The 25997-nt window shown below is 38.9% G+C and overlaps 1 protein-coding gene across 3 annotated transcripts in view; it reads right to left on the bottom strand.

Moving 5' to 3' along the window:
- Positions 1-25881, bottom strand: part of LOC105398144 — a 30851-nt gene extending 4970 nt beyond the window's left edge. For all 3 annotated transcript variants that reach the window (XR_007268120.1, XR_007268121.1, XM_048632268.1), the window contains exons 1-8: positions 23808-25881; positions 20724-20809; positions 5151-6195; positions 3246-3417; positions 2727-2832; positions 2093-2274; positions 1344-1475; positions 624-835 (exon numbers count right to left, since the gene is read on the bottom strand). Coding sequence is in view for 1 of the 3 variants with exons in the window: in XM_048632268.1 (XP_048488225.1) it covers positions 624-835; positions 1344-1475; positions 2093-2274; positions 2727-2832; positions 3246-3417; positions 5151-6195; positions 20724-20809; positions 23808-25608 (3736 nt within the window). In the remaining 2 variants the exon portion in view is untranslated. The remainder of the gene's footprint in view (positions 1-623; positions 836-1343; positions 1476-2092; positions 2275-2726; positions 2833-3245; positions 3418-5150; positions 6196-20723; positions 20810-23807) is intronic.
- Between the last annotated feature and the right edge of the window lie 116 nt (positions 25882-25997).

Here is a 25997-nt window from a genome sequence, read left to right as displayed (position 1 = left end):
TGGAAGAGATAGCTTTTAGCCATAAGGCCGCCTATTGTACTTACTCCTTTTGTTATTTAATGTATGTTTTGTGTTTTGTTCAATAAAGTTATATTGTATTGTATAAATTGAAAGTTTTTAAGTTTATCAAGACTCATATGACATGCGATTGAGGATTTGAAACGTAGTTAGGGGAATTCTTGTGTGAAACGAGCTATTATAAGCGTTTAAAATCTGCAAGTAGAAATGGCAGTGGATCGACCACATAGAGGTATAAAAGTATGCCAAAAAATAGTTCTCGAATGGAGACCACGAATTGGCAAACTTAGAATGAGTCAATTTAATATTTTAATTCCTGAAATCCCATGGAAAACACCTAAACTCTTTTACCAGCAGAAGTCGAAATTTTGAACTACATTATATGCTGTTAACTTAAGATCCAAAACCGAAATATTTCATTGTATTTAAACTTTTCTACCAGTTAAATGGTTAAAACAAAGGTTTCATTTTAAACAAAAACATTGAACCTTGATTGGGCAACATGCTTATGGATTTATACCATTGAGTTAAGATTAAAAAACCTAAAAAATATATTCTACTAGTCATGCCCTATTAAGGGTTTAAAAATACAATTAAAACCTCACCTAATTCATACTGCTGTGCACTGCCCTTATTAACCTTCCCCTCATGATTGGGCAGCACATTCACATACGTCTTGCTCGGGTCCCTTCGCAGAAAGTTCTTGGGACTGCTCTCGTTCTTGTACTTGGATATATCCAGGTATCTCGGCTGGATGTTCTTCTTGCCTTGGGTTATTGATGTGGTGGATGATGACATTGAGTAGTCGCCGCTGTATCTGTGGGGTTGCGGGTGGTTTTTGAGTGGGGGTTTGGGGTGGATTTTTGGAGGAGTAATGGTGAGATTTTCAGTAAATATATTTATTTAAAACCCAATAATTTCAGGTCGAAAATCTTGTTAAGATTAGATTATGGATTCAATTCATCAATCATCCATATGAAAATGGGTTAAGCCGAAAGAAGACTCATGGATTATTATGAACAAAAATTTTGCTGCCTCATAGAAACTCTGTCACGTCACCTGACTTATTACAATGGAGAAGCAATAATTTTTTGAGATTTTCCAAAACTGAGCAAAAGTGGTGCAGATTGAGCCCCTGAGTCACAAAGTTTCGGCTTAGTTTACCACTTTTGGAATACCCTGTATATCTTTTGCAGTCTGTACACACACACCTGTTAACATTAGCCGTCCCGCTCCCTCCCGGGTGTCGTCTGACTACCTCAGCACTCTCTGTCCCACTCTTATTACCTGTATCTGTCTCGCTCTATTGTATAGATAGTAGATACCTGTTAACATTAGCCGTCCCGCTCGCACTAGGGTGTCGTCTGACTACCTCAGCACTCTCCGTCCCGCTCTCGTTGTCGGTGTCACTCGCGTGGGTTAGAGATGTCTTCTCGTGGCTGAATATTGATGAGTTTCTGTTGGAGAGAAATGGTGGTTAGAGTAAATTATGTGTGTTAGGGGATTGATGGTCTAGCTACTCTAGCTATTCAGTTTGTCAACGTTAACCGGAAAAAAATCCTCGAGGCCCTCAGAAGACCTAGCATGGGGCGCAAGACGTGACAAAAGTTTTACGTCGCGCTCACTGCTAGGCTAGCAGGACATACAACACACAGACTGTGTAATGGTAATACATCAACATTCGATTACCCAATAAATTTTTAGCCCACAGATCTTTTCGTCCAACGAACGTATCGACCACAAAATATGTACGTACGTAGTTTGAGGACGAACGTTCGTTGGGCGAAACATATTCTACGGACTAACAGTTCATGTGTCAATCGACTGTGGATAAATCGCTACAGAGTCGAATTACGTAATAATATTGTTTTGAAAAAGGACAAGTATATTGGTGGTATAACTACCGTACATAAAGAAACACGATGACAATCACGTCTGTTACATAAGTCTGAGCAGGAAAAGCTATTGAAAGACCTACGATTAAAGCGAGATAGCATTATTCTCTCCGCCATTTTCATACTGTTTCTTTATTCAAGTGCGTTATAAAAAATACACTTATGTCTAATAAACTAACCTCGGGCTGCTACCATTAGTAGTAGAATTCGTATCACTGTCCAGTATAAACGTCTTCCGTTTCTCTATGGTGTCTTTGAACAGCTCTACATTGTCTCTGGTGGGTGTGACGTCATCGAGGATGAATGTTTTTCGTTTGTCCGCGTCCGCTTGGCGTTTTAGCGTGTCTGTTGAGTGGTTTTGCTGTGGAGGAGAAATAAAAGAATGAATTGGGATGAAACCATTGATGCACACAGGACGTGTGGTGGCTAAAACGCCTCAACCCCTCATTCAAGAGACCGAGTTTTCATATCATGGCAATGGTGATGGAAAACATCGTGAGGAAACCTAAACATCCTGATTTTAGTTCTATGTATGACTTTGAATAATTTAGGTTTATTTTTACTTTTTATAGTAGCTAGATCCTTGATGGTGATGGAAAACATCGTGAAGAAACCCCCACATCTAGATTCTGGATGTCTAGGTCTTAAAATATACTGCCCATGCAACTAAAAAGTTACGCCAAAAGATTATACATATATCCCAAATTATCCGTAAGGACCTCTGGACCCCTAAATTACGAGTACTACTTTTCCACCATCCTCTGGCCTAAATTCCGAACCGACTGAACCAATTTGGATGAACTCTCTCCTCACCGTGTCCCTAGTCTGCCGTGCCGGTGGCGGCGAGTGGTCGGAGCTCATCGTCGCGTCGTCGTCGAGGTCGGAACTGTAGTTGGGGTAGTGCACTGGAGAGGAGTGGCTGGAAGGAAAATAGGAGGAAAAAAAACATTAGTAACCAAATAAATCGTAGTAATGTAATTAATTTTTAATTATTTTTTTATGGGCATTTAGCATTTATGCGCTGGGGGCATAAGCATAATCTGACCAGTAAAGCTGAAGGTGGAAACGTACTTACGTGTCGTGTCGTGCCGTGACGCACCAAAAGCATATCGGTTTCATACATTTAATATGGTGAGGGACATATTTGCATGTCGTTTCGCGACATGTTATGCGAAATGTATGAATCTGAGCGTCACGACACGACACGACACGTACCTAAGTGTGCCGGGAGCTTAATTCCACAACGTAAATTTTAAACCTACTTAATATACTGTCAAAGAGCTCTATGAATTCGGGGGTTCTTTATAGGCAGTCTAAAAATACAAAACCCACCTAGGACTGCTCAAGTCATCCTTACTGCACCCGTTTCTCTTCGCCTTCTCCTTTCTCTTTCCCTCCTGCGCGGCTCGCATGGGGTCATATGTCGCTCGTCGCTTCCAGTTGGTGAACTCAACCTCCTTGGTGGCCAGGGCTGAGGAGGAACGGTGCTGGCTGGGTTTGTGGCCTGGGGGTAGAAAAAGAAGAATAAAAAGGTTGGTAGAAAAAGAGGTTTGAAAGAAGAAAGTTGGTGGACAAGGGAGGTCTTGATAGCAAAGAGGTTGGAGATTAAAAAGATTGGTAGGTACAAAAGAGATAACAAGTTATGAGCTGTATTTTTTGTAACCTTAGGCGAAAAAGAGGGGTGTTATAGTTTTAACGTGTCTGTGTATCTGTCTGTGGTAGCTTAGCTCCCAAAAAACTTAACCGATTTTCGATTTGTTTTAATTTTTTGGGTCATAGGTAATGTTACCGCGAGTGTTCTTAGCCATACTTTATCAAAATCGGCTTAGCTGTTCTTTAATTTATGCGACTTTTAGTGTTGAATGTCGGGAGTTTTTAGCGTAGGTTAGATTATTCGATTATTTGACAAATAAATTATAGTTTATAGCTCTACAAGCCTATCGTTTCGTTTCATCCCAAATGCCAATACTCCTTACAAATCTATTTCAAAACATACCACTACAGACTCTAACAACGGAAGCGAATATCATAAAATTCATAACACAAGTTCTCTTTGAAAATCGATCGCTAAATAACTTTCGACATATGGTTTCCATGATACGGCAACATTCAGACGTCTGGCCGACGGTAAGTAAACACATGTGGCATAACAATTACTCGAGTAACAATTGTTAACAGCGTGTAAGGTTTGTTGGTGCAACGAATCGGTTTTGAGGTTAAGGGGAAGTTCGTTTTATAGTAACAGGAACTAAAGAAACTCACTATCAATGAAAAACTTCCAGTGACATAGCATAGCACCAAATCACTCCTAAAAGGAAAGAAAGCTTAATGACGCCGCCGTCTGCCGTATAGACGTTCGTTCCTTTAACAGCGCATCAGAATATAACCAACTAAAAACATAAATGTTCAAATCCTAACTAATATTGAATGCGAAAGTAACTGTGTCTGTCTGTCTGTCTGTTACTCTTTCACGCCATAACTACTGAACGGATTTGAATGAAATTTGGTATACATATGGTCTAGACCCTGAGAAAGAACATAGGCTACTTTTTATCTCGGAATTCTCACGGAAAAACTTTTTAGGGCGAAGCGAAGCTCGCGGGAACAGCTATTTCAAATAAAATGTTTGAAGAAATTTGAGATATTTGGTGTTGGCATTTTGTGGGTTTTTTCATTGCTCGTGAATGTAATAGACGACTTATAAAGTTTTAGAATAGCTACTGAAAATAAAATAGAAAGCATTTTAAACATTAAATTTTAAATTTGTAAGTTATTTAACGTGAAAAGCACTTCTCCTTAACAAGTAAAGAATGCACAGTCTGAAGGTTAACGCCAATATGTAACATTTATCGACATGATGCCAAAAATATACGGCCATTACGAGACGGAACCAATCTTACAAGTATTTCTTTATTTTCGCCATAATGGGCTTTTAACACGAGTGGTGTCTGTGTTAATGTTTCTTATAAAATTGCAAGAGAATCAAGTAAATAGTAAGCTTAGCGTGGGACGACCTTCGGTACTCTGACGACGGTCTTAGATAAGTAGCCGTAAAAAGGGTATTTTCATGATTCGGATTTACGAGTATCATCAGCCATTAATCGACCACTGCTGGACATAGGCCTCTCCCAAGGAGCGTCTTCTTCACCCATCCACTACCGAATACCCGACTAAGGTCGCTGGTCCAATGGGCCGGAGAAAATTCTGAATAAGATGAACATAAAAGAAAAGCCTTACCTTTGTCCTGTCCTTTAGGTTGAAACTCCCTTGTAGAAGACCTGGACTTGGTCAGCCTATTCGTTGCCACTTGCCTCGGCTCCGACACCCGCCGGCTGTGGTGATTGGTTGGCTTCGACCGCTCCTCTCTGCTGATTGGCGGTTCAGACATCCGCGAGTTCAACGGCCGCTTCTCATTGGTCAAGCGGCAGGAGTTCCTGACCAATCCCGGCCCGAATTTCCTTTGCATTTCCGGCGTATTCGGACATCTTGGCGAATTGCTTGGCGCTACAGATTTCAAATCTCGCACTAACGGTCTTTTGTATCTTAGATCGGGTGAGTTTTCCGGATTCATAATCCTTCCAGAATCAATGTAATTATTATTTTGTCTGACAGTATTAAAAGAGCTGGATCGTCGCATGGCCGACCCAAAAGCGACGTTACACGGAGTGTATAAGATCTTCAATGGCTTGTCTATGCCGTCGCTATACACCCTTTGATGGCCCGCTTTCTTATCGCCTAGGTTACGGGATTGATCAATCTTTTCATTATTATTCACAGTTTTAAGCCCTTGCATCGAATACGAGTTCCTTAAATCACTACAGACATTACCCTCTTTACTATCAAAGGATTTGTGCCGTGTGTGTTGTTTTACGTTCAAATTACTCAGTGCCACAGGCCTATCTGACGACGGACTGTACAGACTAGCATCGTTCTTCTGATCCGTATCTAGAGACCTTGACGCGCTGTTCAGAAGCAGTCTCGTGCTTTCTGGAACTTTCCCTGAACCGGTGATGACGTAATTGCCGGGATTTCTCAAAGGACTGCCCGGTTCTGCAGTTTTCCTCTTAAGACGGTAGTTTAAGGAGTTGGACCTGCTCAACTGGGATACAGGGAGGCGGGATATGACAGTCTTATCCGTGTGCAGACTGGAGGTGAGTGAAGCCGCCATATTGAATGGGTTTGGAGTGTTTCTGGACGTGTGCAGTTTCGCTTGTAGGTTCGTGATGGCGTTTTGCGTCTTTTGGAGATACGATTCGGTGTCTTGCGTGGCAGGGATAAGGTCCTGTAACAAACAAGATTACATTTTGGTTTATTTAAAGAATTAAATAGTGTAACTTAATTTAACCGACGATATGTAATACGGTTTTTTGCACATTGGTTGAATCGCATAGTTTCCTGCAAGTGGCATATGCACGTTGGCTGATAAATGATTTTATTTATTGAATACATGTTACACTAAAATAAGTGTACAAAAGGAAAAAAAATCATCTCTTAATTCTAAACGGTTGTTGACATGCTTAAAATATTATTATGTATTATTTAGGTATTATGGCAGGGGTGATTGACTGGTTTCTTATGTTATAATACCTACATATAAGTAAACAATTATTTTATTAAGCACTATGTAGAGCAACATTATTACTGTACTCGTAAAGTCATAAACCTTACTTATTTCTTAGCTTATCAATCAAGTATCAAAGTTATCATTCTGATTCATGAATGGTATGGAAAAACAACAGTAAACTAAGTTCAAAATACTATGTAAGGTAAGTACATCATTATAACTGAAAATTTCATGACAGCAACAGTTATCATTAACTGAAAGCTTAGTTTTGTGGAAATTAACGTGAACCTTTTAACGTTTAGTGCGGCGCGCCCAGCCCGTTAACAAGGTATTTGCATGCGATAACGCAGTTTGCGTTAATATATACCTACATGGATGTATTGTGTTTCTTCCATCCGAATAATGTCTGGTAGAGATGGCTTTAAGGAATCAGCAAATAAACTGAAAAGGGTCATAAAACTCGTCATTCTAAACAACTTGTCTCAAGAAATTTGTAAATTAATCTTCGGTAAACAAAACATATCTATACGGTCTTACCGAAAAAGCTATAGACATGTTAAGCACTGTAAAATCAAATAGCGTATGCACCTGTCATAATTATATCGTGTCAGACACCCGTTAAACCTGTTGAAACTTTGTCGTAAATAGAATCGTAATATTTTTGCTATTCTTTATACTAATGAGGCATTAATTAAGTTTCATGATTCATAAATATAATGTTCAATAAAGTTACCGAATGGCGTAGTGACCCTGACTACTGAACCGAAGGTCCCGGGTTTGATTCCCGGCTGGGGCAGATATTTGTTTAAACACAGATATTTGTTCTCGGGTCTTGGATGTGCCCGTAAAATGGCAATAGGCCCGCCTCCTATTACATTGGGACTAATATAACACTGGCGAAAAGTGGGTGCAGCAATGCACCTCTGCCTCTGCTTACCCCGCAAGGGAGTACATTAGTACAAGGTGTGAGTGTTTGCAATAAAGTCTTTATCTCAGCCTGTTTAATTTAAAATATTTTAAAACCATAACCTCATGCACTACAAAGACCTAAGGAACATACGAAAGGAACTGTAAAAATATACTTTCTAACCGTTTAAATTGGCCTGTCTGTAGTCTGTGCGTTATTTTCCATGGCCCGCTGCCCCTCACACTGTGTTTTACTCAAGTATTATTGAATGAGTACTTTTGTTTTCGCAATTAAATGCGTTTTAAACACAGATTTTACGGTCTAAGCGGAATTTGAATTTAACGTAACGGTTAATACGTAATCGGCCTATTTAACTGAATAAGTAATTGCTAATTAACTAGTGGTAAGTGCGGCAAATTTTTTATTAGACGAGGTACAATATGAATGTGTGAAAAATTCAAATAGGCACACTACTAATAAAATTAATTCACCAATTTTCGGTATACGTTTACGTTGCTACTCACAGACATACATTACATCCGAAAGAGAGTCACTATTATTCGATATATAAAGATAGTATCGGATTTTTTAAGTTAAATTTTATGCACAAAAAAAAAAGATAAAACAAGCACAGGAAATAAAAATAAAACAGTCAAAAGACAGCCGGTATTGCACAGAAAGCTACAGGTGATGCAAAAATCGTATACCTAAGTACCTACTTAGTAAGCCTATATTGGTCGACAATTTACATTAATTCAAACTTATGACACCCCTCATCTCGGCCTTGGCTCAAAAGTTGTCAATACCATGCCTTTCCAACTGCACCCACAGTCGGATGCGCGCGCGGTTGCATACCAAATTATGTCCGTCCGATTGTCTGTCTTGCAACACTGAGGGGACTCTACCTAATGGAAAAGTAAGTTTCGGAGCACAGCTGCGATAGACAAGACAAGAAAGCAGGGACGGTCAATAACACTTTTTCTTAGTCACATCACACGACACAAACAACACACACATTGAACATCTAAGTAAGACCCAAGAACAAATAGTTGTCTGCCCCGGCCGGGATCGAATCCAAGATCTTCGGCATAGCAGTCAGAGTCATTAACTACTAGACCATTGGTACTCAACCTTTTTTATATAAGGGCCACAAACACGTTTAAGTCATGGTGTCGCGGGCCGCAAGCAATTTTTTTTTACTATTATTAAGCAATGTAAACTATCGAATAATAAAAAACACATGCATATACTACTCTGTGTAAAAAGTACCGGGATAAGATCAATAAAACAAAAAAATACTTATTGTTATTCATCCAAATTTATTTTATCCTTTTCAAAGTATACTCCTTCAGAAACGGTACACATACGCCAACGAATTATCCAATCATCACAACATTTTTTTAAACGCTATTTCCAGAGTTGTGTTTCTGTTTAGTATATGCGGCAAATTTTCCTTTTTGTCTTCTATCGATGGTTAGTTAACTGTTTTCTTTGACTAACTATCGAGGTGTTATTATTTGCGGGTTATGTAGAATTAAATACAGCAAATTTGACGAAGAAGGCCAGATTTGTAGAAAAAAATTCGTGAAAAGATTTTGCACCACGATATCCCACCTTTCGCACAAGAATCATCATTGTGAATGAATTTTTGAGCAAACATTCAACAAATACCATCCCACCATATTAAATCAGATATATGGCTGCAGCTCACGGCTCTAGCTTCTTTTTTTTCTAAACTCAAATTACCACTTCGAGGCACTGTTTTCAATCGATAGAAGACAAAAACTCTGAAAACAGCGTTTAAAATAATGTTGAGATGATTGGATAATTCGTTGGCGAATGTGTATCGTTTCTGAAGGAGCAAACTTTGAAGGTGATAAAATAAAATCCAAATTTGGATGAATAACAAACATTTTTTTTGTGTTATGGATATAATCCCGATACTTTTTACACAGAATGTATATTCTCTATTATCTCTCACGCGGGCCATTGATAAAGGCCCGGCGGGCCACATGCGGCCCGCGGGCCGCAGTTTGAGTATAGCTGTACTAGACCATTAATTGGTATAAGCTATAACCACGACTCTACCTCTTTTAGTGGACTAAAGTTTCTTAAACGACACACTCAGAGAAAATTAATGACTTAAAAAAAGGCTGATTACAAAGCCTGTAAAATTTTATTTCAATGCAATGAAGAAGTTTACTCATTGTGGTAAATGCACTCGGTTTTTGTATACTGCTGTAGACAGAAAGAGCCCCCCCTTATCCGAACGGAGAGTAGTTTGTAAAAATTGAAGTTTATCAGAAAATTTTATATTTATACGATGAATAAAATATTTGACTTTGACTATAGCTAGAGTAACCCTTCAGAGCGCTTCCTTTCATTCTTGCGGCTATATTGTGATTGTTGTTTATTGTTCTTGGTGATTTGATGAAATCTGTTTTTGATCGAGTGTCAATATAATAATACAATGCGGTTGGATGAGGAAGGCTGAAGTCAGAGTGTTGTGGTCCTCCTTGGGAGAGGCCTGCAGCATTCGACCTCTGTTGGCTGGCGATAAGAATACAGTCTATTAATTTCATAAATACCGTGACAAACTCCCATAAAACCAGGGGTTCTGCTTAAGTTATAAAGTGTAAAATATGTGTAGGTAATAGTACATTATTTAAACTAACTACAATATTTGGATCATCACGACCCATTACGTCCCCACTGCTGGGGCACGGGTCTCCTTCCAATGAAGGAAGGGTTTAGGCCTCGTCCACCACGCTGGCCAAGTGCGGGTTGGTGGACCCCAACACAAGCAAGCTTGTGCTGAGAGAGTTGTCGGGTAAGTGGGCAACCCGACTGTCAGATGTTTTCAAGCCGCCCGAAGGCCTCTGACTAGGCTTAACGACTGCTGCCGAAGCAGCAACCGGGACCCACGGCTTAACGTTCCGTCCGAAGCACGGAAGCGTCCAGAAAAGCACCACTTGAAATTGGTCACCCATCCAATGGCTGACCGTGTCAGTTGTTGCTTAACCTCAGCGATCAGTTACGATCACTGAGGCCCGCTCGACTACGGACGCTCCATATATTTGGATGCAAGAGATAATTTAAACAGTGACTAAACCCGCATCTCTGGTGTGAGAAGCGGTCACATTACCATTTGAGTTATCATAATAATATCGCCCTTCTAATTAGGTATTTACCGGATAATGTTGGATATGTAGATAAAAGGTCGCTATTTTTCAAGGTATATGTCAGCATCTGCATGTTGAAAAATAGTGACCTTCCTTCCTTCTCAGCAGATGTTGCATAAATTTAGCTAAAAATAACCTCTATAGTGCCATTAAATGACTAAAGGCATATATGGTCTTAAAATATATGCCACGGTACGTAATCATACTAAAAATCGTCCACTTCTGGACATAGGCCTTTCCCAAGAAGTCTTCGATACAGCAAACCACTAGATAGTTTCTGAATTTAGCTGCTTTTACACAATTGTGCTTTATTAAAGTAAACAAGTTTAGTGTCAATATTTGTAAGAATGAGTTTAATCGCAGCTAACTTCAGGAATTATCAAGTGGTTCAGACCGAACTATACCTGTCTAAGGTCACAAGGTCGTCTAAGTACATCATCATTATTTGCCCTGTTTCCCATCAGCATGGTAAAACACGCTCGATTGCCTCAGAACAATGATTCCACCTGACGTGTGCGCACAGTGCGTCATCCCATGACTCACGCCGTGCGAATGTAGCGCGCATGGAAGGTGTACGTCGCTGTGCGCGCAAAAAAACGACCAAAAAAGCGCATGAACTGTTAGCGGGGGTCAGTTCCGCTAATTTTAGAATGGAATTGTGGATGAGGATGTAGGAGTCTAGAATTGGATGGTAGAATTGATTGGTGAATTGGTGTTATGGTTTGTTGACTGTTTCTGATGTGTTACATAACTGTATGAACCGATGAATTGGTGATATTGAAATCATTTTTGTAAGAGTAAAATCCGTAGAATTCTGTCTAAATATGTAGCATGAAATCTAAGGTAGGTACGTAGAAAAATGTTTTTGTATTTGTTGTCACTGTAAGCTCATACATAAATAGCTTCAGGCTGTCAATAATTTAAATTTAGAACTACTATAGATAAATATATATATTTAGACGTTTATGTTAAAGTAAAAAATAAAAGTGCTAAAAGTTTTTTAAGAAAGTCTAAAGAAGTTTAGCAGAATCGCTCCAGGTGAGCTCACAAATTAACTGTAGCTTGAACACAACAAAAGGAGATAAATTGAGGTACTTTTCACTTTGCAATGATGATGGTGACTCAGACTTTCGGACCTCAACTCGTATCGAGTGGAGGTATAGCTGTCTCGTTTATCAATTTGTTCGTGTTGGTAGATAGATAAGTAATAAAATAATATTAAATATTATGTAGGGACCACTGAGTTTGAGAGTAGTTTGTAAAAATAGACGTTCATCAGAAAATTTTATATTTTTACGATGAATAAAAAATTTTAAGTCTGAGTTTGAGTTTGACAACGGCTATCCGACTCAAAACTAGACAGGGCCTGTGCTATGGGTGTCGGACAGCTGATATACCTAAGCATAGTAGTAGTGTAGTCTACGTTTTGTTATTCTGATTTGTAATCTAAAACTTTATAAAAGTTTTTCTTCCGTTTCCTTTCCGTTTGTCATCGCAGTTGGGCTATTCAGACTGATCGTATAAACTAAGTTTCATCTAAATCTATTAGTGTCTGAGTGGATACGTAACAAACATACATATACAGGGTGAGTCTTTCGTAGGCACTTCTGTATTTATGCACTTTTAAAATATTATAAGTAGGTATCTTCTACAAAGTTTTAGAACAAAAGTTGTTTAGAATGGTAATGGCAACCATTATTTCTCTCGATCCAATACGATGTATTCATACACCTTGTATTCCTAATGTATTTTAAAACACCGAAGATGATAAAGCAATTTCCAAATGGATACTGTGTTAGTTGACTCCATAGGTACATTTGTGAGAAAAATCGAATCTTACGCAACAGTTAGAAAACGTCGATGGAAAAGTTAAAATATTTCACTTTCACCTTATGAATTTCGGTGTCATACTCTTATCTACCATTATTCTGTGGTATAATACACATCCAGTTAATAGTCCACTGAAGAAAAGGGATTCCTCCAAGACTGCAGGGTTATTGCCATAATCTTGCCATAAATTGATTGCCAGGCGGGTTGGAGATATCACAAAACACCCCCAAGGTCCGAGAAAAATCATATAAATATGTATTTTTAAACAAAATATCTGCCCCGGGCGGGAACCGAACCCGGGACCCTCGGCACAGCAGTCAGTCACTCACTGCGCCATCGGTCGTCAATCAAAAGTACCCATATTAAAAGTAGGTCGGTATAAAAATGTTTAAATTTTGATCGAGTGTCACGATAATTTCACGAGAAAGCCACTTCGCATTACATCTATCACTTTTACTTCGTAAATTAGATTCTTGATTAATTAAAATTCTCTCAATACGGAAAATTGTTTTATTAAATCATCTTAAAAATGTTTTGTACCGTTCTAGAAAACATGTTATTTTAATGTTTACTTCCTGTTTAAAATCTTCTTCTTACCGTGTCAATGACAAACAGGAAAGCTGGCCTAGGGTTTGTCACTGTGGTGAAATGGATTAGGTGATACTAGTTGATAACGTCAAGTTTAGCATAGCTTATTTATGGAATTCAGCGTTGTTAATACCTAAATTGACGTTGAGCAAGACTTAGTGCCAATTTCTCCATAGTCGGTTAGAGCATAACCAGGGAGTAGTGGTTGACTTTTGACACATCTGTTATGATGAATTTTATATGGAGATGACGTTTAATTTATAAATCAATCCCTGTCGGTTAGATAACCGACTATGGAGAAATTGGTACTTAAGTTCATTGTTATGTAGGCCTAAACAATATAAATAATTAAACTTTGAGAAGGCGTAAATATGCCTCTATTTACTTATTTATGTAAGATTTATGTTAAAATAATATTAGCTTTGACGGTTTCTATTGGTTTGACCGCCTACGCTGCGCCTTGTCAAGATGGTGGATGGAATCATCACAAGGATGAGAATAAAGCCTATTAATTGACCTTTTAACACAATAGCACATAACATTCTTCTGGATGGAATGTGCCGTAATCTAAACACTTAGAAGATAAGTTAAATCTAAGATCCGCACGAAAAAAAACTATTTTAGAAGGTTAAAAGTTGTTTAGAATGGCCACTGTTCACACTGCCCTTTCGTCTTATTACACCCTACATATTTTCAAACACCCTGTATATGTATAACCCGTGGTATATTGGAAATGGTACCCTCAGCTTTAAGAACCAGTGCTACCCACTACCCAAAAATGGTGACAAATATTTGAATGCATGTGTGCCAATAATTTTGACAGCTGTGACAGTGACACACATACAAGTCCAGTTATAATAACTTTCTACAGTGTGTTTATTTTTTTATTTTATTTTGTCAAATACCTAAGTAATATTTTGTTCCCTTAAAAAATAAGATTAAAATCATCCCACATCCTTTCTAGAGATGGTTTGTAAATATTTATTTACTAAAACTCCAAATATACTTTTTTTGGTTTATGAATGGTATGAATGAAAAAAGTTGTTTTAGAACAGTCAAAAGTCTTAAATTAAACTTTTAATAATATTCGTTGTAGGTATTATCTCATAATATTATCTACTATCCAGCAAGCTACAAGTATTTGTCAACAAATGCTTAAGGCGAATCCTGCGGATTTACTGGCCACGAACCATTTCAAACGCGGAACTGTGGAGACTGACCAAGCAGAAACCTATCGACCAAGAAATCCTCATTAGAAAATGGAGGTGGCTGGGGCATACCCTTAGAAGACCTGGAGAAACTCCTTCGAAGCGCGTACTCACCTGGCAGCCACCTGGAAGCCGTAAAAGAGGCCGCCCAAAAACAACCTGGCGACGTTCTGTGGAGAGTGAGGCAAAGGTTATGAGGATGGAGTGGGAGGATCTCGCAGCCGCTGCCCAAGATCGAGTCAGATGGAGAAATCTTCTCAAAGCCCTTTGTCCCTGCTGAGGGACGTCAGGATGGATGTATGTGTATGTGTATGTATTATCTACCTGCTATTAAAAATAAATCTGATGATGACTTGATGACTGCTATTACCCTTGAAATGATGTCAGAAAGGTAACACTATAATTGGACGCGAGATCTGTTTGAACATCATTAATGATGATGATACAATAGATCAAACATGTCACTTACAACATTTAGCGATTTGATACAGTCATGATAATGGTTAATACGGCTTTCTTACGGCGAAAGCGTAGACCGAAATAGCAGCAGTTTAACACTTACAATAACATTCGGTCTTAGAACTAGTTCAAACAGGCGGACTTATCGCTAAAGGCGATCTCTACTATCCAACCTAACCTAAGGTGACTTAGACTTAGACTTTGTGATGTAATTGGCAAGTCGTACCAACATTATAAATACCTACGGAAATAGAGGAAATTAATACCTACTAATGTTTCATAGCTACATTGACTTGGTGATAGGTTCAGCTGAAAAAAGGCGGGATGGGTCTTTCACGAAGTTTAAGGTTTTAAATTTATATTTTTAGAAATTACCTATAACTTCAAAATAATCATCATGTACACAGTAAGCGTAGGCTCGCCATAAAGCGCTAATTAATTCACTTTCGCCGACCTTGCGACCGCCGCTCCCGCGCGGTGACATGCGCCCAATGCGGACACGCCTTTAGAATTACATGCCTAATTGGCCATGCTAACTTTCTGAACAAGAATGGAATGCTTAAAACCGTTTCGAGGAATATGCTTTCTGTACAATTTCTACTTATCAGATTTTAAAATAAGCCTCTATTTTTTGAATTATTTAATAAAAACCATAAAAACTAATAACCTTCATTTGCCCTTTAAATTTTTTGTAAATTTGGATTTATGCACAAAATGCATTTGCCAATTAACAAAGTACTCTGTGGCATTTGCCTACAAAAAAACAGTTAATGTCAAACTCAAACGTCAAAACGTGTGTTTATTTATCTTTGCCATTTGTTACAGAGAGGTTAGAAGTAGTAAAATTGATTTAATTTATAAATGAGCAAAGTAGAAGGAAAGAGAAGGTCTGGAAGGAGGAAATTGACGTAGCTGTGCAATATCAAAGAGTGAACCGGTGTAAAAACCGTGGAAGAAATATTTAAACTAGCCAAGAATACAGAGCGCTGCAAAGAGCTGACTTCCAATGGTGGAGAGGCAATACAAGAAGATTTATTTTCTACCTTGTTTTGAAACTCTACCACGAATAAATAATAAACCAGCGGATACTACGATGGCAACAAGATCGGTTCATTTCGAAAAATCTGACTCTCGAAATTTGCCCAAAGCTTAACCCCTCGGCTGACGACCAACCTTTATAAGGTGGACAATAAATAGCTCACATATTATGTCCCGCCTTCTCTAAAGGTGTTACTGGTCTGCCGTATTTAAGTGAGCGATATTGCCTATGTGAACTATATTTATGTTGCTTTAACCTCAACTAAGTGTAAAAAAAACGACAAGGATGGCATATAATCTAATAATCTAATATAATAATGATATCGGCTGTTAAATCGGCTGCCAAACGACCTTTATATCCTTATAAAACCTGGTGCTCGATTCGCCTCAATGAGGCACGTTATTCAAAAATTATTAAATAGTAAAAATGATCAACGAAGCGTATTATTTTAATTTATTAGTGTAAGTAATATAAATAATATTTTGTACTAGTTTTGCTGTACCTCCTGTCCCTCCTTTTGTACATTTATTTCTTATTTTTGTGCAATAAAGAATTACCTAAATAAATTTTGAATTACATATTATATTATCCTAACTGGGTTCCCCTCATCTTCCCTAATCTTTATTGACCAAAACTCGTTTCGCATAACTCGTATGGTCTAAACTTTTTTGGCCGAATCATCACTTACTTAACCATTGACTTATATGTATATTACTAGCGTAAGGACAGGCCCAACCGCTCTAGAAAATGGCACCCTCGCGTTGGCCCTAAAATCTCATAAATCGGTCATAATTTGTATGAATTAGAGCTAGCGCGCGGGTGTCATTTTCTTTTGACAAAACGTTCTGACGGGCGTATTTTTCCTTTTGAAATCGTTGAACTTAACCTAACTTAATCTTGTTTCTCGTGATATTATCTAAATAAATAATATATTAAGTAGGTATGTAGTACATATACAAATTGTGGTATTTTTCTCCTGCATCCCGAAAATAACGATATTGAATGATGAAATATGAAAAATGGCCGCCGACAGGTGAAGGGTTAACAATGTTATGATTTTAGAGTTAGATGACAATGACATTCACTGTTGCCTCACTGACGTTAAGAGACACTTGCTTGTAGTTTGTGGCGCAGGCAAGGATAAATTCTATTCTGCATATGTAATGTTATGTGACGTCATACATACATTCAGCCGGCCAAATTTTAAATAAATATTTAAAATAGTTGTAATGAATAAAATACAAAAATAACGAAATTAGTTCCTTAAAATGGTCTATATTTTCAAAATAAATTATAAAAAATACATATCATAAATTGGTAGCATGGCCAATTAAAAACGGTACCCTACAACCTAAAAGTGCCATATGCTACTAATATTTTTTAATATTTAGTGAGGTATTTTTTTATGAAATTAGACCTTTTAAGCAGAACAAACATAAAGGCTATTTTTTATCCCGAATTCCCACTGAAAATCTTTTTTCGCTATTATTAAGAAAAAAACATAAAGTTCCATAGTTAACGCACACTATCAAAACCCGTGGGTACTAGGGGTACTACTAAACGGAAACGGAAACCACAAAAAGTTTTCTAGGAGCCACTGGGTCCTGTAATCGATATTGTATAACCACCTGCCCAGGGGCGTATTTACCCTAGGGCTAAAAGGGCTACAGCCCGGGGCGGCAGGCGGCGAAGGGCGGTCCAGGGGCGGCCGGAAGGCCGCCCTTGGGCTTTAGGTTAGAGTATTAAAAAAGTACAGAACAATATTTTAGGTCGTAAGCCTAGAATGGCCCCGAGCCATCTTTCCACATGTTGATTTCATGTCTTAAGAAATATGATTTAAAGTATGAAAGCCGGCCTTTGTTCTTTTCTGAACTGGTGGAATAGTCAAAATTTTTTTCGCCTCGGTATTTTTTTAAAGGAAATCTAAAGACAAAAAAAAATTGCCTCACTCAGTCGCCCTGCACAAGTTTATTTCTAAAAGTTCTAAAATGTTCTCGTATATCCAGAAAAATCTTATTTTTTTGTTCGGAAGATATTTATTTATTTATTTATTCTTTTATTGCATATCATTATCTATGCAAATCTATCACCACAATGTTCTTATACATTTATGTAGGTCGGTAGGTAATCTACACTTCTTCTTCTTTCGTGTCAGTGAACATGAAATTTTTTGAATTTTTCCAGACCAAAAAGAAGCAACTTTGATAGCATTCTGGTTGAAATGGAGTAAGTCTTCCCGAGTGCAGGTGAAAGGGCACAGGGTACAGGAGCGCAAATGTACCAACGGTATAGCCCCACTTGCAAAGATTGACCTTGCAGCAGCCTACCCCTGCTCGCAACCGATTTCGAGTCTTCCAAATGTGCCAGGGGAGACTGTTACCGGGAGCAAGAGGTAGGAAAGGATCCTGGGGCTGCTTTTCCTCCCAGAGCCTTAGCCTTGCGTTTTGTGGGTTTTCATCCGTTAAGGACACCTCACTATTTAGAAAAGCTTTGCGGCTCTTAAGGCGGGAGGGGCCGCAGTATGTGATTACTCACAGTGGATGTCTGGAGTCGCATTCTTGTTTGGCTTTCTCAACAGAACATGCCACTTTTCGCCGTATGCTCGGGGCTGCTATCCGAGCCAGAGAGTAGACTTTGTAGAGCGGTGTCGGTTTGAGGCATCCCCTTACTATACGAACTGTGTCGTTAAGAGCAAAATCTACTTCTCTAGCATATGTGGACCTTGCCCATATCATCATCATCATCAGCCAATAATCATCCACTGCTGGAAATAGGCCTCTCCCAAGGAGCGCCACAACACTCGATCCTCGGCCTTCCTCATCCAACCACTACCGGACTGGCGACCTAGGCGGGTACCTAGGTCGTCAGTCCAGCGAGCAGAGGGCGTCCCACGCTGCGTTTTCCTGTTTGTGGTCTCCATTCAAGAACTCGTCTACCCCAACGGTTATCGGTTCTTCGGCAGATATGACCAGCCCACTGCCACTTCAGCTTGCATATTTTGACAGCTATGTCGGTAACCTTAGTCCTCTGACGGATAACCTCATTTCTGATACGATCCATCAGAGAAACCCCAAGCATAGCTCTCTCCATAGCACGCTGAGCGACTTTAAATCGGTGGACCAGTCCTACCGTTAGTGTTGAGAAGCAGAGTGCTAGGCTACTTGTTCGTAGAACTTGCGGACAGGCGCCCCAGCTGATAGACGTAAGCCGTCGCAGCAGAAGGTTGTTTCAAGAGCTGACTTTCTTCTTGGTGTTTTGGCAGTGGAATTGTACGTGAGTGATCTATCCAGCGTCACTCCGAGGTATTATGGTGACGAGCAGCGCTGGATTTTTTAAACATGAAAGCCGGCCATTGTTCTTTTCTGAACCGGTGGAATAGTATATTTCTTCCGCCTCTGTATTTTTTTTAAGGATATCTAAAGGAAAAAAAATTGCCTCACTCAGTTGCCCTGTACAAGTTTATTTCTAAACGTTCTAAAATGTACTCGTCTATACAGAAAAATATCATGAGAAAAATATCATAAAAAATATCGGAAGATATCATTATCTATGCAAATCTATCACCACAATGTTCTTGTACATATGTAGGTCGGTAGGTACTCTACACTGACTGCTCTTTTTGTTTTCTTTCATTCCTTGGTGGGGCGGAAAACCACAGCAGCCCAGGGCGCGCAATCTTTAAATACGCCCCTGCACCTGCCCTGTGGGTGCACTTTGCAACTTCCTTTGACCAATGATAGAAAAAGAGGGACGTTATAGGTTTTACGTGTGTATCTGTGTGTCTGTGAAACGTAGTTGCGAATGGAAAAGAAAGTCTTGATCGATAAAAGTGATTTTAAAAGGATTTTACACATAATTTCATTTAAAAACTGTTAATGCAAATAATAAATTCGACTCCACTTAAGTTATTATTACTATAGTGATATCATCAATATACGTATAAAAGTTACATACTTCATACATACCTACGTCTCGTCTGATGACGAATTGGCGTAGGCTGTTCAAACATGGCAACTTTGTATTAATAAACTGCATGTACGTATATCTACAACTTAATTTTATTCACACATTATAGGTAAACAGTTGCTCAATTAAATTCAATTAATAAATCATCAAGTTTTTCAACAAACACTTAAAAGAGCTAGACTTCCAAAATTTTAGCATTACGCCACAAATGCTAAACAGTTTTCGAGGCTGTATTTATGCGAAAATTAGCCAAATCGCGAAATACTAGACTTACTAGCGAATATGTCTCGTATTAGCATAACAATAGCCTATTTCCTACCGCATTTGGTTTTAACTGGCGTTTTGACCTCGAATAATAGATGTTTTGACACAAATAGATAGATATAACTTGTTTTTGGTATTTTTATTTATTATTTATAGCTGGTATTAACAACCTATCAAATAAGAACGTTTGCAATATGAAAAACCACATTATTTAAATTTAGGGTGCTAGTTTAAATCATAAACAAAGCTGAAGAGTAACTGCCGATGCCGATTTTACAAACTAACTGAGCGTAACCAACGTAAAGAATAGAATAGAATATAATAAAATTTTATTTCAGACCACGTCCATAAAACATAAAGTAAAGTAAGAGTAAAGCCAGCTCCATACTCCCTACGAGAGGTTTTGTCTCGGGTCTCGACACTATTAAAACCAGGTACAGGCTGACTCTGCACTCTCATTTTCGCTGCTTCTCTTGTAGTTTTGTCGAGAGTCTAGACTGCGCTTAATTTAAGTTAATGCAGATGTCATAGGGTTTTTACAAAGTGTATAAAGGCACGTTAAGCCGTGTGTCCCGGTTGCTGTTTTGGCAACAGTCGTAAACCTAGTCAGTGGCCTTCGGGCAGCTTCAAAACATCTGACAGTCGGGTCGCCCGACAACTCTCTCAGCACAAGCTTGCTTGTGTTAGGGTCCACCAACCAGCTTGTTGGACTAGGCCTAAAACCCTTCCTTAATTGGAAGGAGACCCGTGCCCCAGCAGTGGGGACGTGATGGGTCGTGATGATGATGATGTAAGTGACTCACCGGTGTCTGCCGCCGGTGCAGGGTGCCCACCGGGCTCGGGATCTTGGTGGGCGTAGCAGCTGACGACAGCGAGGCGCGGGACCCGCCTGCAACAACACAAATTACATTTTGAAAAAAAATATTACATATACAAAAATTGTTTAGGCTGTTGTAATATCGTGCGGAATCTATCACGCCTCGTGCCCCGCACGCGTAAAAACGCGATAAAATAATGACGTGCGATGCGAATGCTTGATCAAATCCGTACCATATTATAAACACCCTTACAGGTAGCACCTGTAAGGGTAACAATCCCTATAATAAAGTTGGTGTGATTATTGGTTCGAAGTAGAATATAAACTGTCTGCTATCAATAAATAAATACCTATCTACTTCGATGCCTAATATATATAAAGTATTATTTTCCTCGAGTTCAGTTAATCCGGGGTGTCTTTCTAGATACCAAATTACATCAAAATCGCTCCACAGCCGTCGTCTCGTGAGAGAGTAACGAACATCCATACTTACATTTAATTTCCCGTTTATAATATGTATAAGTACTAAACCTGACTATACTATCTTCTTATAATGCTAGAACGATGTAATTTTTACTACAAGAGATAAACTAACACTAAAACGGCATAAGACACGTACGTAAACAATTAGTAGTGATAACTATACCTACATTTAAATCATGTCGTAATAAATACCTACATATTGAAATACGTATAGCATAACATAATCGTTAACGCATTGTAATGTAGGTAGTAGGTTGTGCAGTGATGCACTAAATTTTCGCCTATATCCCAACCAAATACTCAAGAGATTTCTAGGCACCCTTAAATGCTTTTCTTCCAAATAGGTATTACAATACAATACAATACTCTTTATTTGCTCAAAAAGAGAAAAAAATCCTAACTAATATTATAAATGCGAAAGTAACTGTGTCTGTCTGTCTGTCTGTCACTCTTTCACGCCAAAACTACTGAACGGATTTAAATGAAATTTGGTATACATATGGTATAGACCCTGGGAAAGAACATAGGCTACTTTTTATCCCGGAATTCCCACGGGAAAACTTTTTAAGGCGAAGCGAAGCTCGCGGGAACATCTAGTATAAAATAAAACTTAAAAATTAAAATAAGGCGGCCTTATTGCTTATAGCAATCTGTACCAGACAACCTTGAGATATTATATGCTATGCAGTTATGCTGTGATGATATGAAAGAAATCCATTTTCAACAGTGCTGTGCTATATGGACCAATGAATATGATTGGTGGATATCAAACCCATCCATAACATAAGCAACGTAGCATAGTACATCTCTGGTGGAAAAACACTCTAACGTCCAAAAACAAGAATGAATCCCACGTTTGCATACGATTAATGTCTAAAAATCCAGGGAGGTCTAACAAAGCCAGTCTATCTATCCAGACTTCAGCCCTGCCTGTAGGATGTGGCGTAAAGCGAGGCCGCACCGCATTAATTATTAACAGAGGATGCCCGTCCATAGTAACCCCCTTAATATGATGCTAAATGTGAGGAGAACTAATATTATAAGGTATCTTTAATAATTGCTCATGTAAAAAATGTACAAACTATTGGCTATTTCCTGAAAGCGTTTGACATTTTAAAAAACTCTCGAGGAATTTATGGGATAAAAGGTAGCATCATAGCCATAGGCCTATTTACAAAACGCGTGGCTGGCCTGGGATTCAATCCCACTTTGTAATCATTTTTTTATAAATAAATGATCGATTTTACATGACGAAATTAAAAATCCTCGTTTTATTTCAAAACAACAACTGAACGGAAAGGTATGCATAAAACTAGTTACTTCAAAGAGATTGGCTTTTGTTTATAGCGAGCAGTATTAACCTTGGCCATAGTATCCGGTTTACGATTCTATAACATTTGTAAGAAGTTTTGTAATACCTTTTAATAGTTAAAGGGATTTTAGGTAAGGTCAGAGAGTTTTTATCTTTCAAAGTTGCGATTTGTTAAAGTTACTGGTTGAGTAGGTACAATATACTGCACTGCATAGAAGTAGCCACATATAAGAGTATTATGTTCCTTGCACATATAAGAAGCTCGTCAGTGCTAATAGGTTGAGGAAAACCTGTTTTCATAAGTCCTAAAAATCCAAGGCCCGAGATATTCACGAAAACATTTCTACTAATTGCTTCCATACATAGTGCCAAAATCGTGCCCGCTTATTCAATCCTAAGGTAGGTATTTAGCACATGAATAGATAAAGTGTATTTAATATGTTGGCATGCTGACAACAGCTTTCATCACATATTTATGAAGGGTGTGGCAGTCAGAGACAGAGAGAGCATTTTAATTTTATTAATTGTTTTAGCATTTTGGGTTCAGTACAGTCAGCAAAAATAATGTATGCCCTCCAGTGCAAAAATACTACAGAGGGGTGATACATGACATGAAATATACTTTACACCAAAGCCCATTTTTAAAGTACGGTCAGCTGCATAAGTAGCTATACACTTCTGTACCTTCAACCGTCAATGTTTCAATGAATGGATATTAGGTGGTTTCAGATTGACAAGGTACAAAAGTGTACAGCTGACCGTACCCTTCAATTAATTAGTAGAATAGGTAATCTAGGAAACCTAGATTACAGTTAGGATTAGCACTGGAATAAGGTTAAGTAAATTACCTAGTGATGGTGATTACTGGGTACTTTGATGTTGCTCCCATTTGTTTCTAATTAGGGTTTCAGGTCAAAGCTAATTGAGTGTAGAAATTAGTCCAATACCAATACTAGCAGTAGATTATTTGCTCGTTTGATTTGCGGACAATAAAAGGACCTCATATGAAATGAAAGGGTTTGTCTGTGGGAATTTCCAAGGTTGAATATGTACCGAAAATGTAGGTATTAGATGTCAAAGTACATTAACTAATCTTGTAAAGTCAGAAAAAAGGATCCACCCCCAGTCGTTTTCATATTAGAACCCAGTTAGGGAGTCATAGAGGACATGAATAAAAATTAATCATCTCTTTTGTTGAATATTTCAGGATATACCCCTTATAAATTAAGTTTCCCCTTTACCTTATAACATAATTATTAATTAAAGTATACTTACACTTATTCACATCCCATCTAGGGCTCAAAGGGTTCCTGTCAGGATCACCAACAAAAACACTAGTCAAAACAGGTTCCTTGCTGAGGGAATTGTTGTTATACTCCTTAACACTCTCAGCCCAATCCTGGATCCACGTCTTGTCTCCTTTACACCGGTTTAGGCTCATATTGGACAGCTTCCCTACTACTTGGTCCTGAGATATCTCAGCGTGGTCCCCGCAGTCATCCCGTAAAGCTTTCAAAGTGTTACGCAGAGCCGTGCTTTCAAACTTTGCTTCTTCAAATGGAGGTTTTGTTGTGCTCAATGATATGGGTACGGATGATTCTCGTGATAGTCTATGTACATAATCGGTTTGGTCTATTTCTGACTTCGCTAGACTGCAACGTCTGCGGTTGTGAAATTCGATTTTAACAGGAGCCTTAGAGCTTAGCACACCTGATGTGGTGACAGAAGTGAAGTTACCAAGATCAGGTTCCGGTTCATGTTTTGCGAATGTTTTCTCTGTTATGGTTCGTACCCTGTTTTTTATTTTTTCTAAGTAATTCCTAGTTGACTTAATTTGTTTACTAGTTTGAGCAGCCAGGTCATGGTCTGTAGGAGATTCGTAACAGCATGATATTTCTAGAACATTCTTCTCTTTTGACACCTTTGTGGGTATGTCAAAAGTCTCTTGGCTTAATAGTGGACTTCGTAATTTTCGAGGCTCTTTAGTTATGGCAGTGGGATAGTCAAATACAAGTTCTGGGTCTGATTCACCAGCAGCCTGCCTTTTCAATGTATCCTTCATTGTATCTGTCAACATATCTGATCCAAACTTTCTATCAATACTCATTCTAGCCTTCTGTTCCTCAGTGTAGTTATCTCCCTCTATAGTGTAAGTCCCAGTTGATGAATTATTGGACTCCCTATCCACTTCATCATCAATAAACAAAGTGGTTTCAATCACCTTTTTAAACAACATATCTGGAGTTTCTGACATGGCTCTTGCCTTACGAATAACTGGGCTTCTTGGTCCATGCTCAGGAGTGGACAAACCATTATCTGGTGTTAGTATATCTAACTCTGGACTAGAGATATCAGTCAACATAACCGCTTCAGGGCTAATAATATCTGGCATTGTACTTTTAGGTTGATAACTGGATGCAAGGTTGCCGTAGCTAGGTGTCCTGTGGACATCCCTCAAGTAGGAACTGTTTGTGTTCTTCAATGGAAGGTTCAGGCTTTGCCTGGAAGGAAGGATATCACTTCTCGACATTATACTGTCAACAATTGGGCTTTTGGACACTCTCTTCGCTAAAAGAGGCTCTACGATTGGCGACTTAAGATTCCTATGAGTATTGGGGCTGGTTATGTGCGTTCTATCTACATTTTGTGCCAGTGGACTCTGTTTTAGCTTGATGGAGCCGGAGAGGCAGTCTTCCTGGTCTGATGAGAAGTAGCCTTCAGAGTTGTACCCTTGGGCTTTCCGCGGCAGTTTAGCGCTGACGGGCGGCTTGGTGACCACCGGGGCAGGCCGCGTGAGGCTCGCAGACATCGACTGTATCCTTTGATGTCTCGCCTTTGACTTCTGAGCCAGCTCCTCCAGTCTACTCTTGTCGACTTGCTTCCCCTCGCCGAAGTCGATGGTGAAAGCCATGGGGTGCACTTTAGGGGAAGTTTCAGCCTCCTTTCCTTTCTCATCTTGAATCTTGTTGGAATTATCTAGGCTGTCACGGCTCGGTGATTTACAGACGGTTGGATCCACAACGCTCGGCCCGTCCGGTAGAGGACTGGAGGCATCCTCCGCGACACTCGCACTCATCGTTTATGGGTTTACAGATTTGTAGCACAATGGTTTCATGGTCACAATTACGAACACCTAAAAAAACCACTCAGCCTTTGTTTCACTATCACGAAACTGTATAAGTAACGGCACAGTGTAGCGTTATCTACAGATGCTAATTAGGCACTACTAAAATACTTTCCAAAAGTGAAAAGAGAGCATTATTTATTCGAATTTAGGTAGGAAAATATTAAAACTCCACCTATCGCGACGAGAGAAGGGTGGACGATTATTTTCAACTCCAAAAAAATGTCAAAGCAGAAAGTCGAAAACGTCAAATTTAGTGTTGCCATTGTTGATAGGAAGAATAATAAAGATTTTGATCATCATATTCATCCTCATCACCATCATCAGCTTGTAAAGCGATG

The sequence above is a fragment of the Plutella xylostella genome, chromosome 31, assembly GCF_932276165.1.
Source record: "Plutella xylostella chromosome 31, ilPluXylo3.1, whole genome shotgun sequence".
Classification (NCBI taxonomy): Eukaryota; Metazoa; Arthropoda; class Insecta; order Lepidoptera; family Plutellidae; genus Plutella; species Plutella xylostella.
This window is presented reverse-complemented; position numbering and strand designations above follow the sequence as displayed.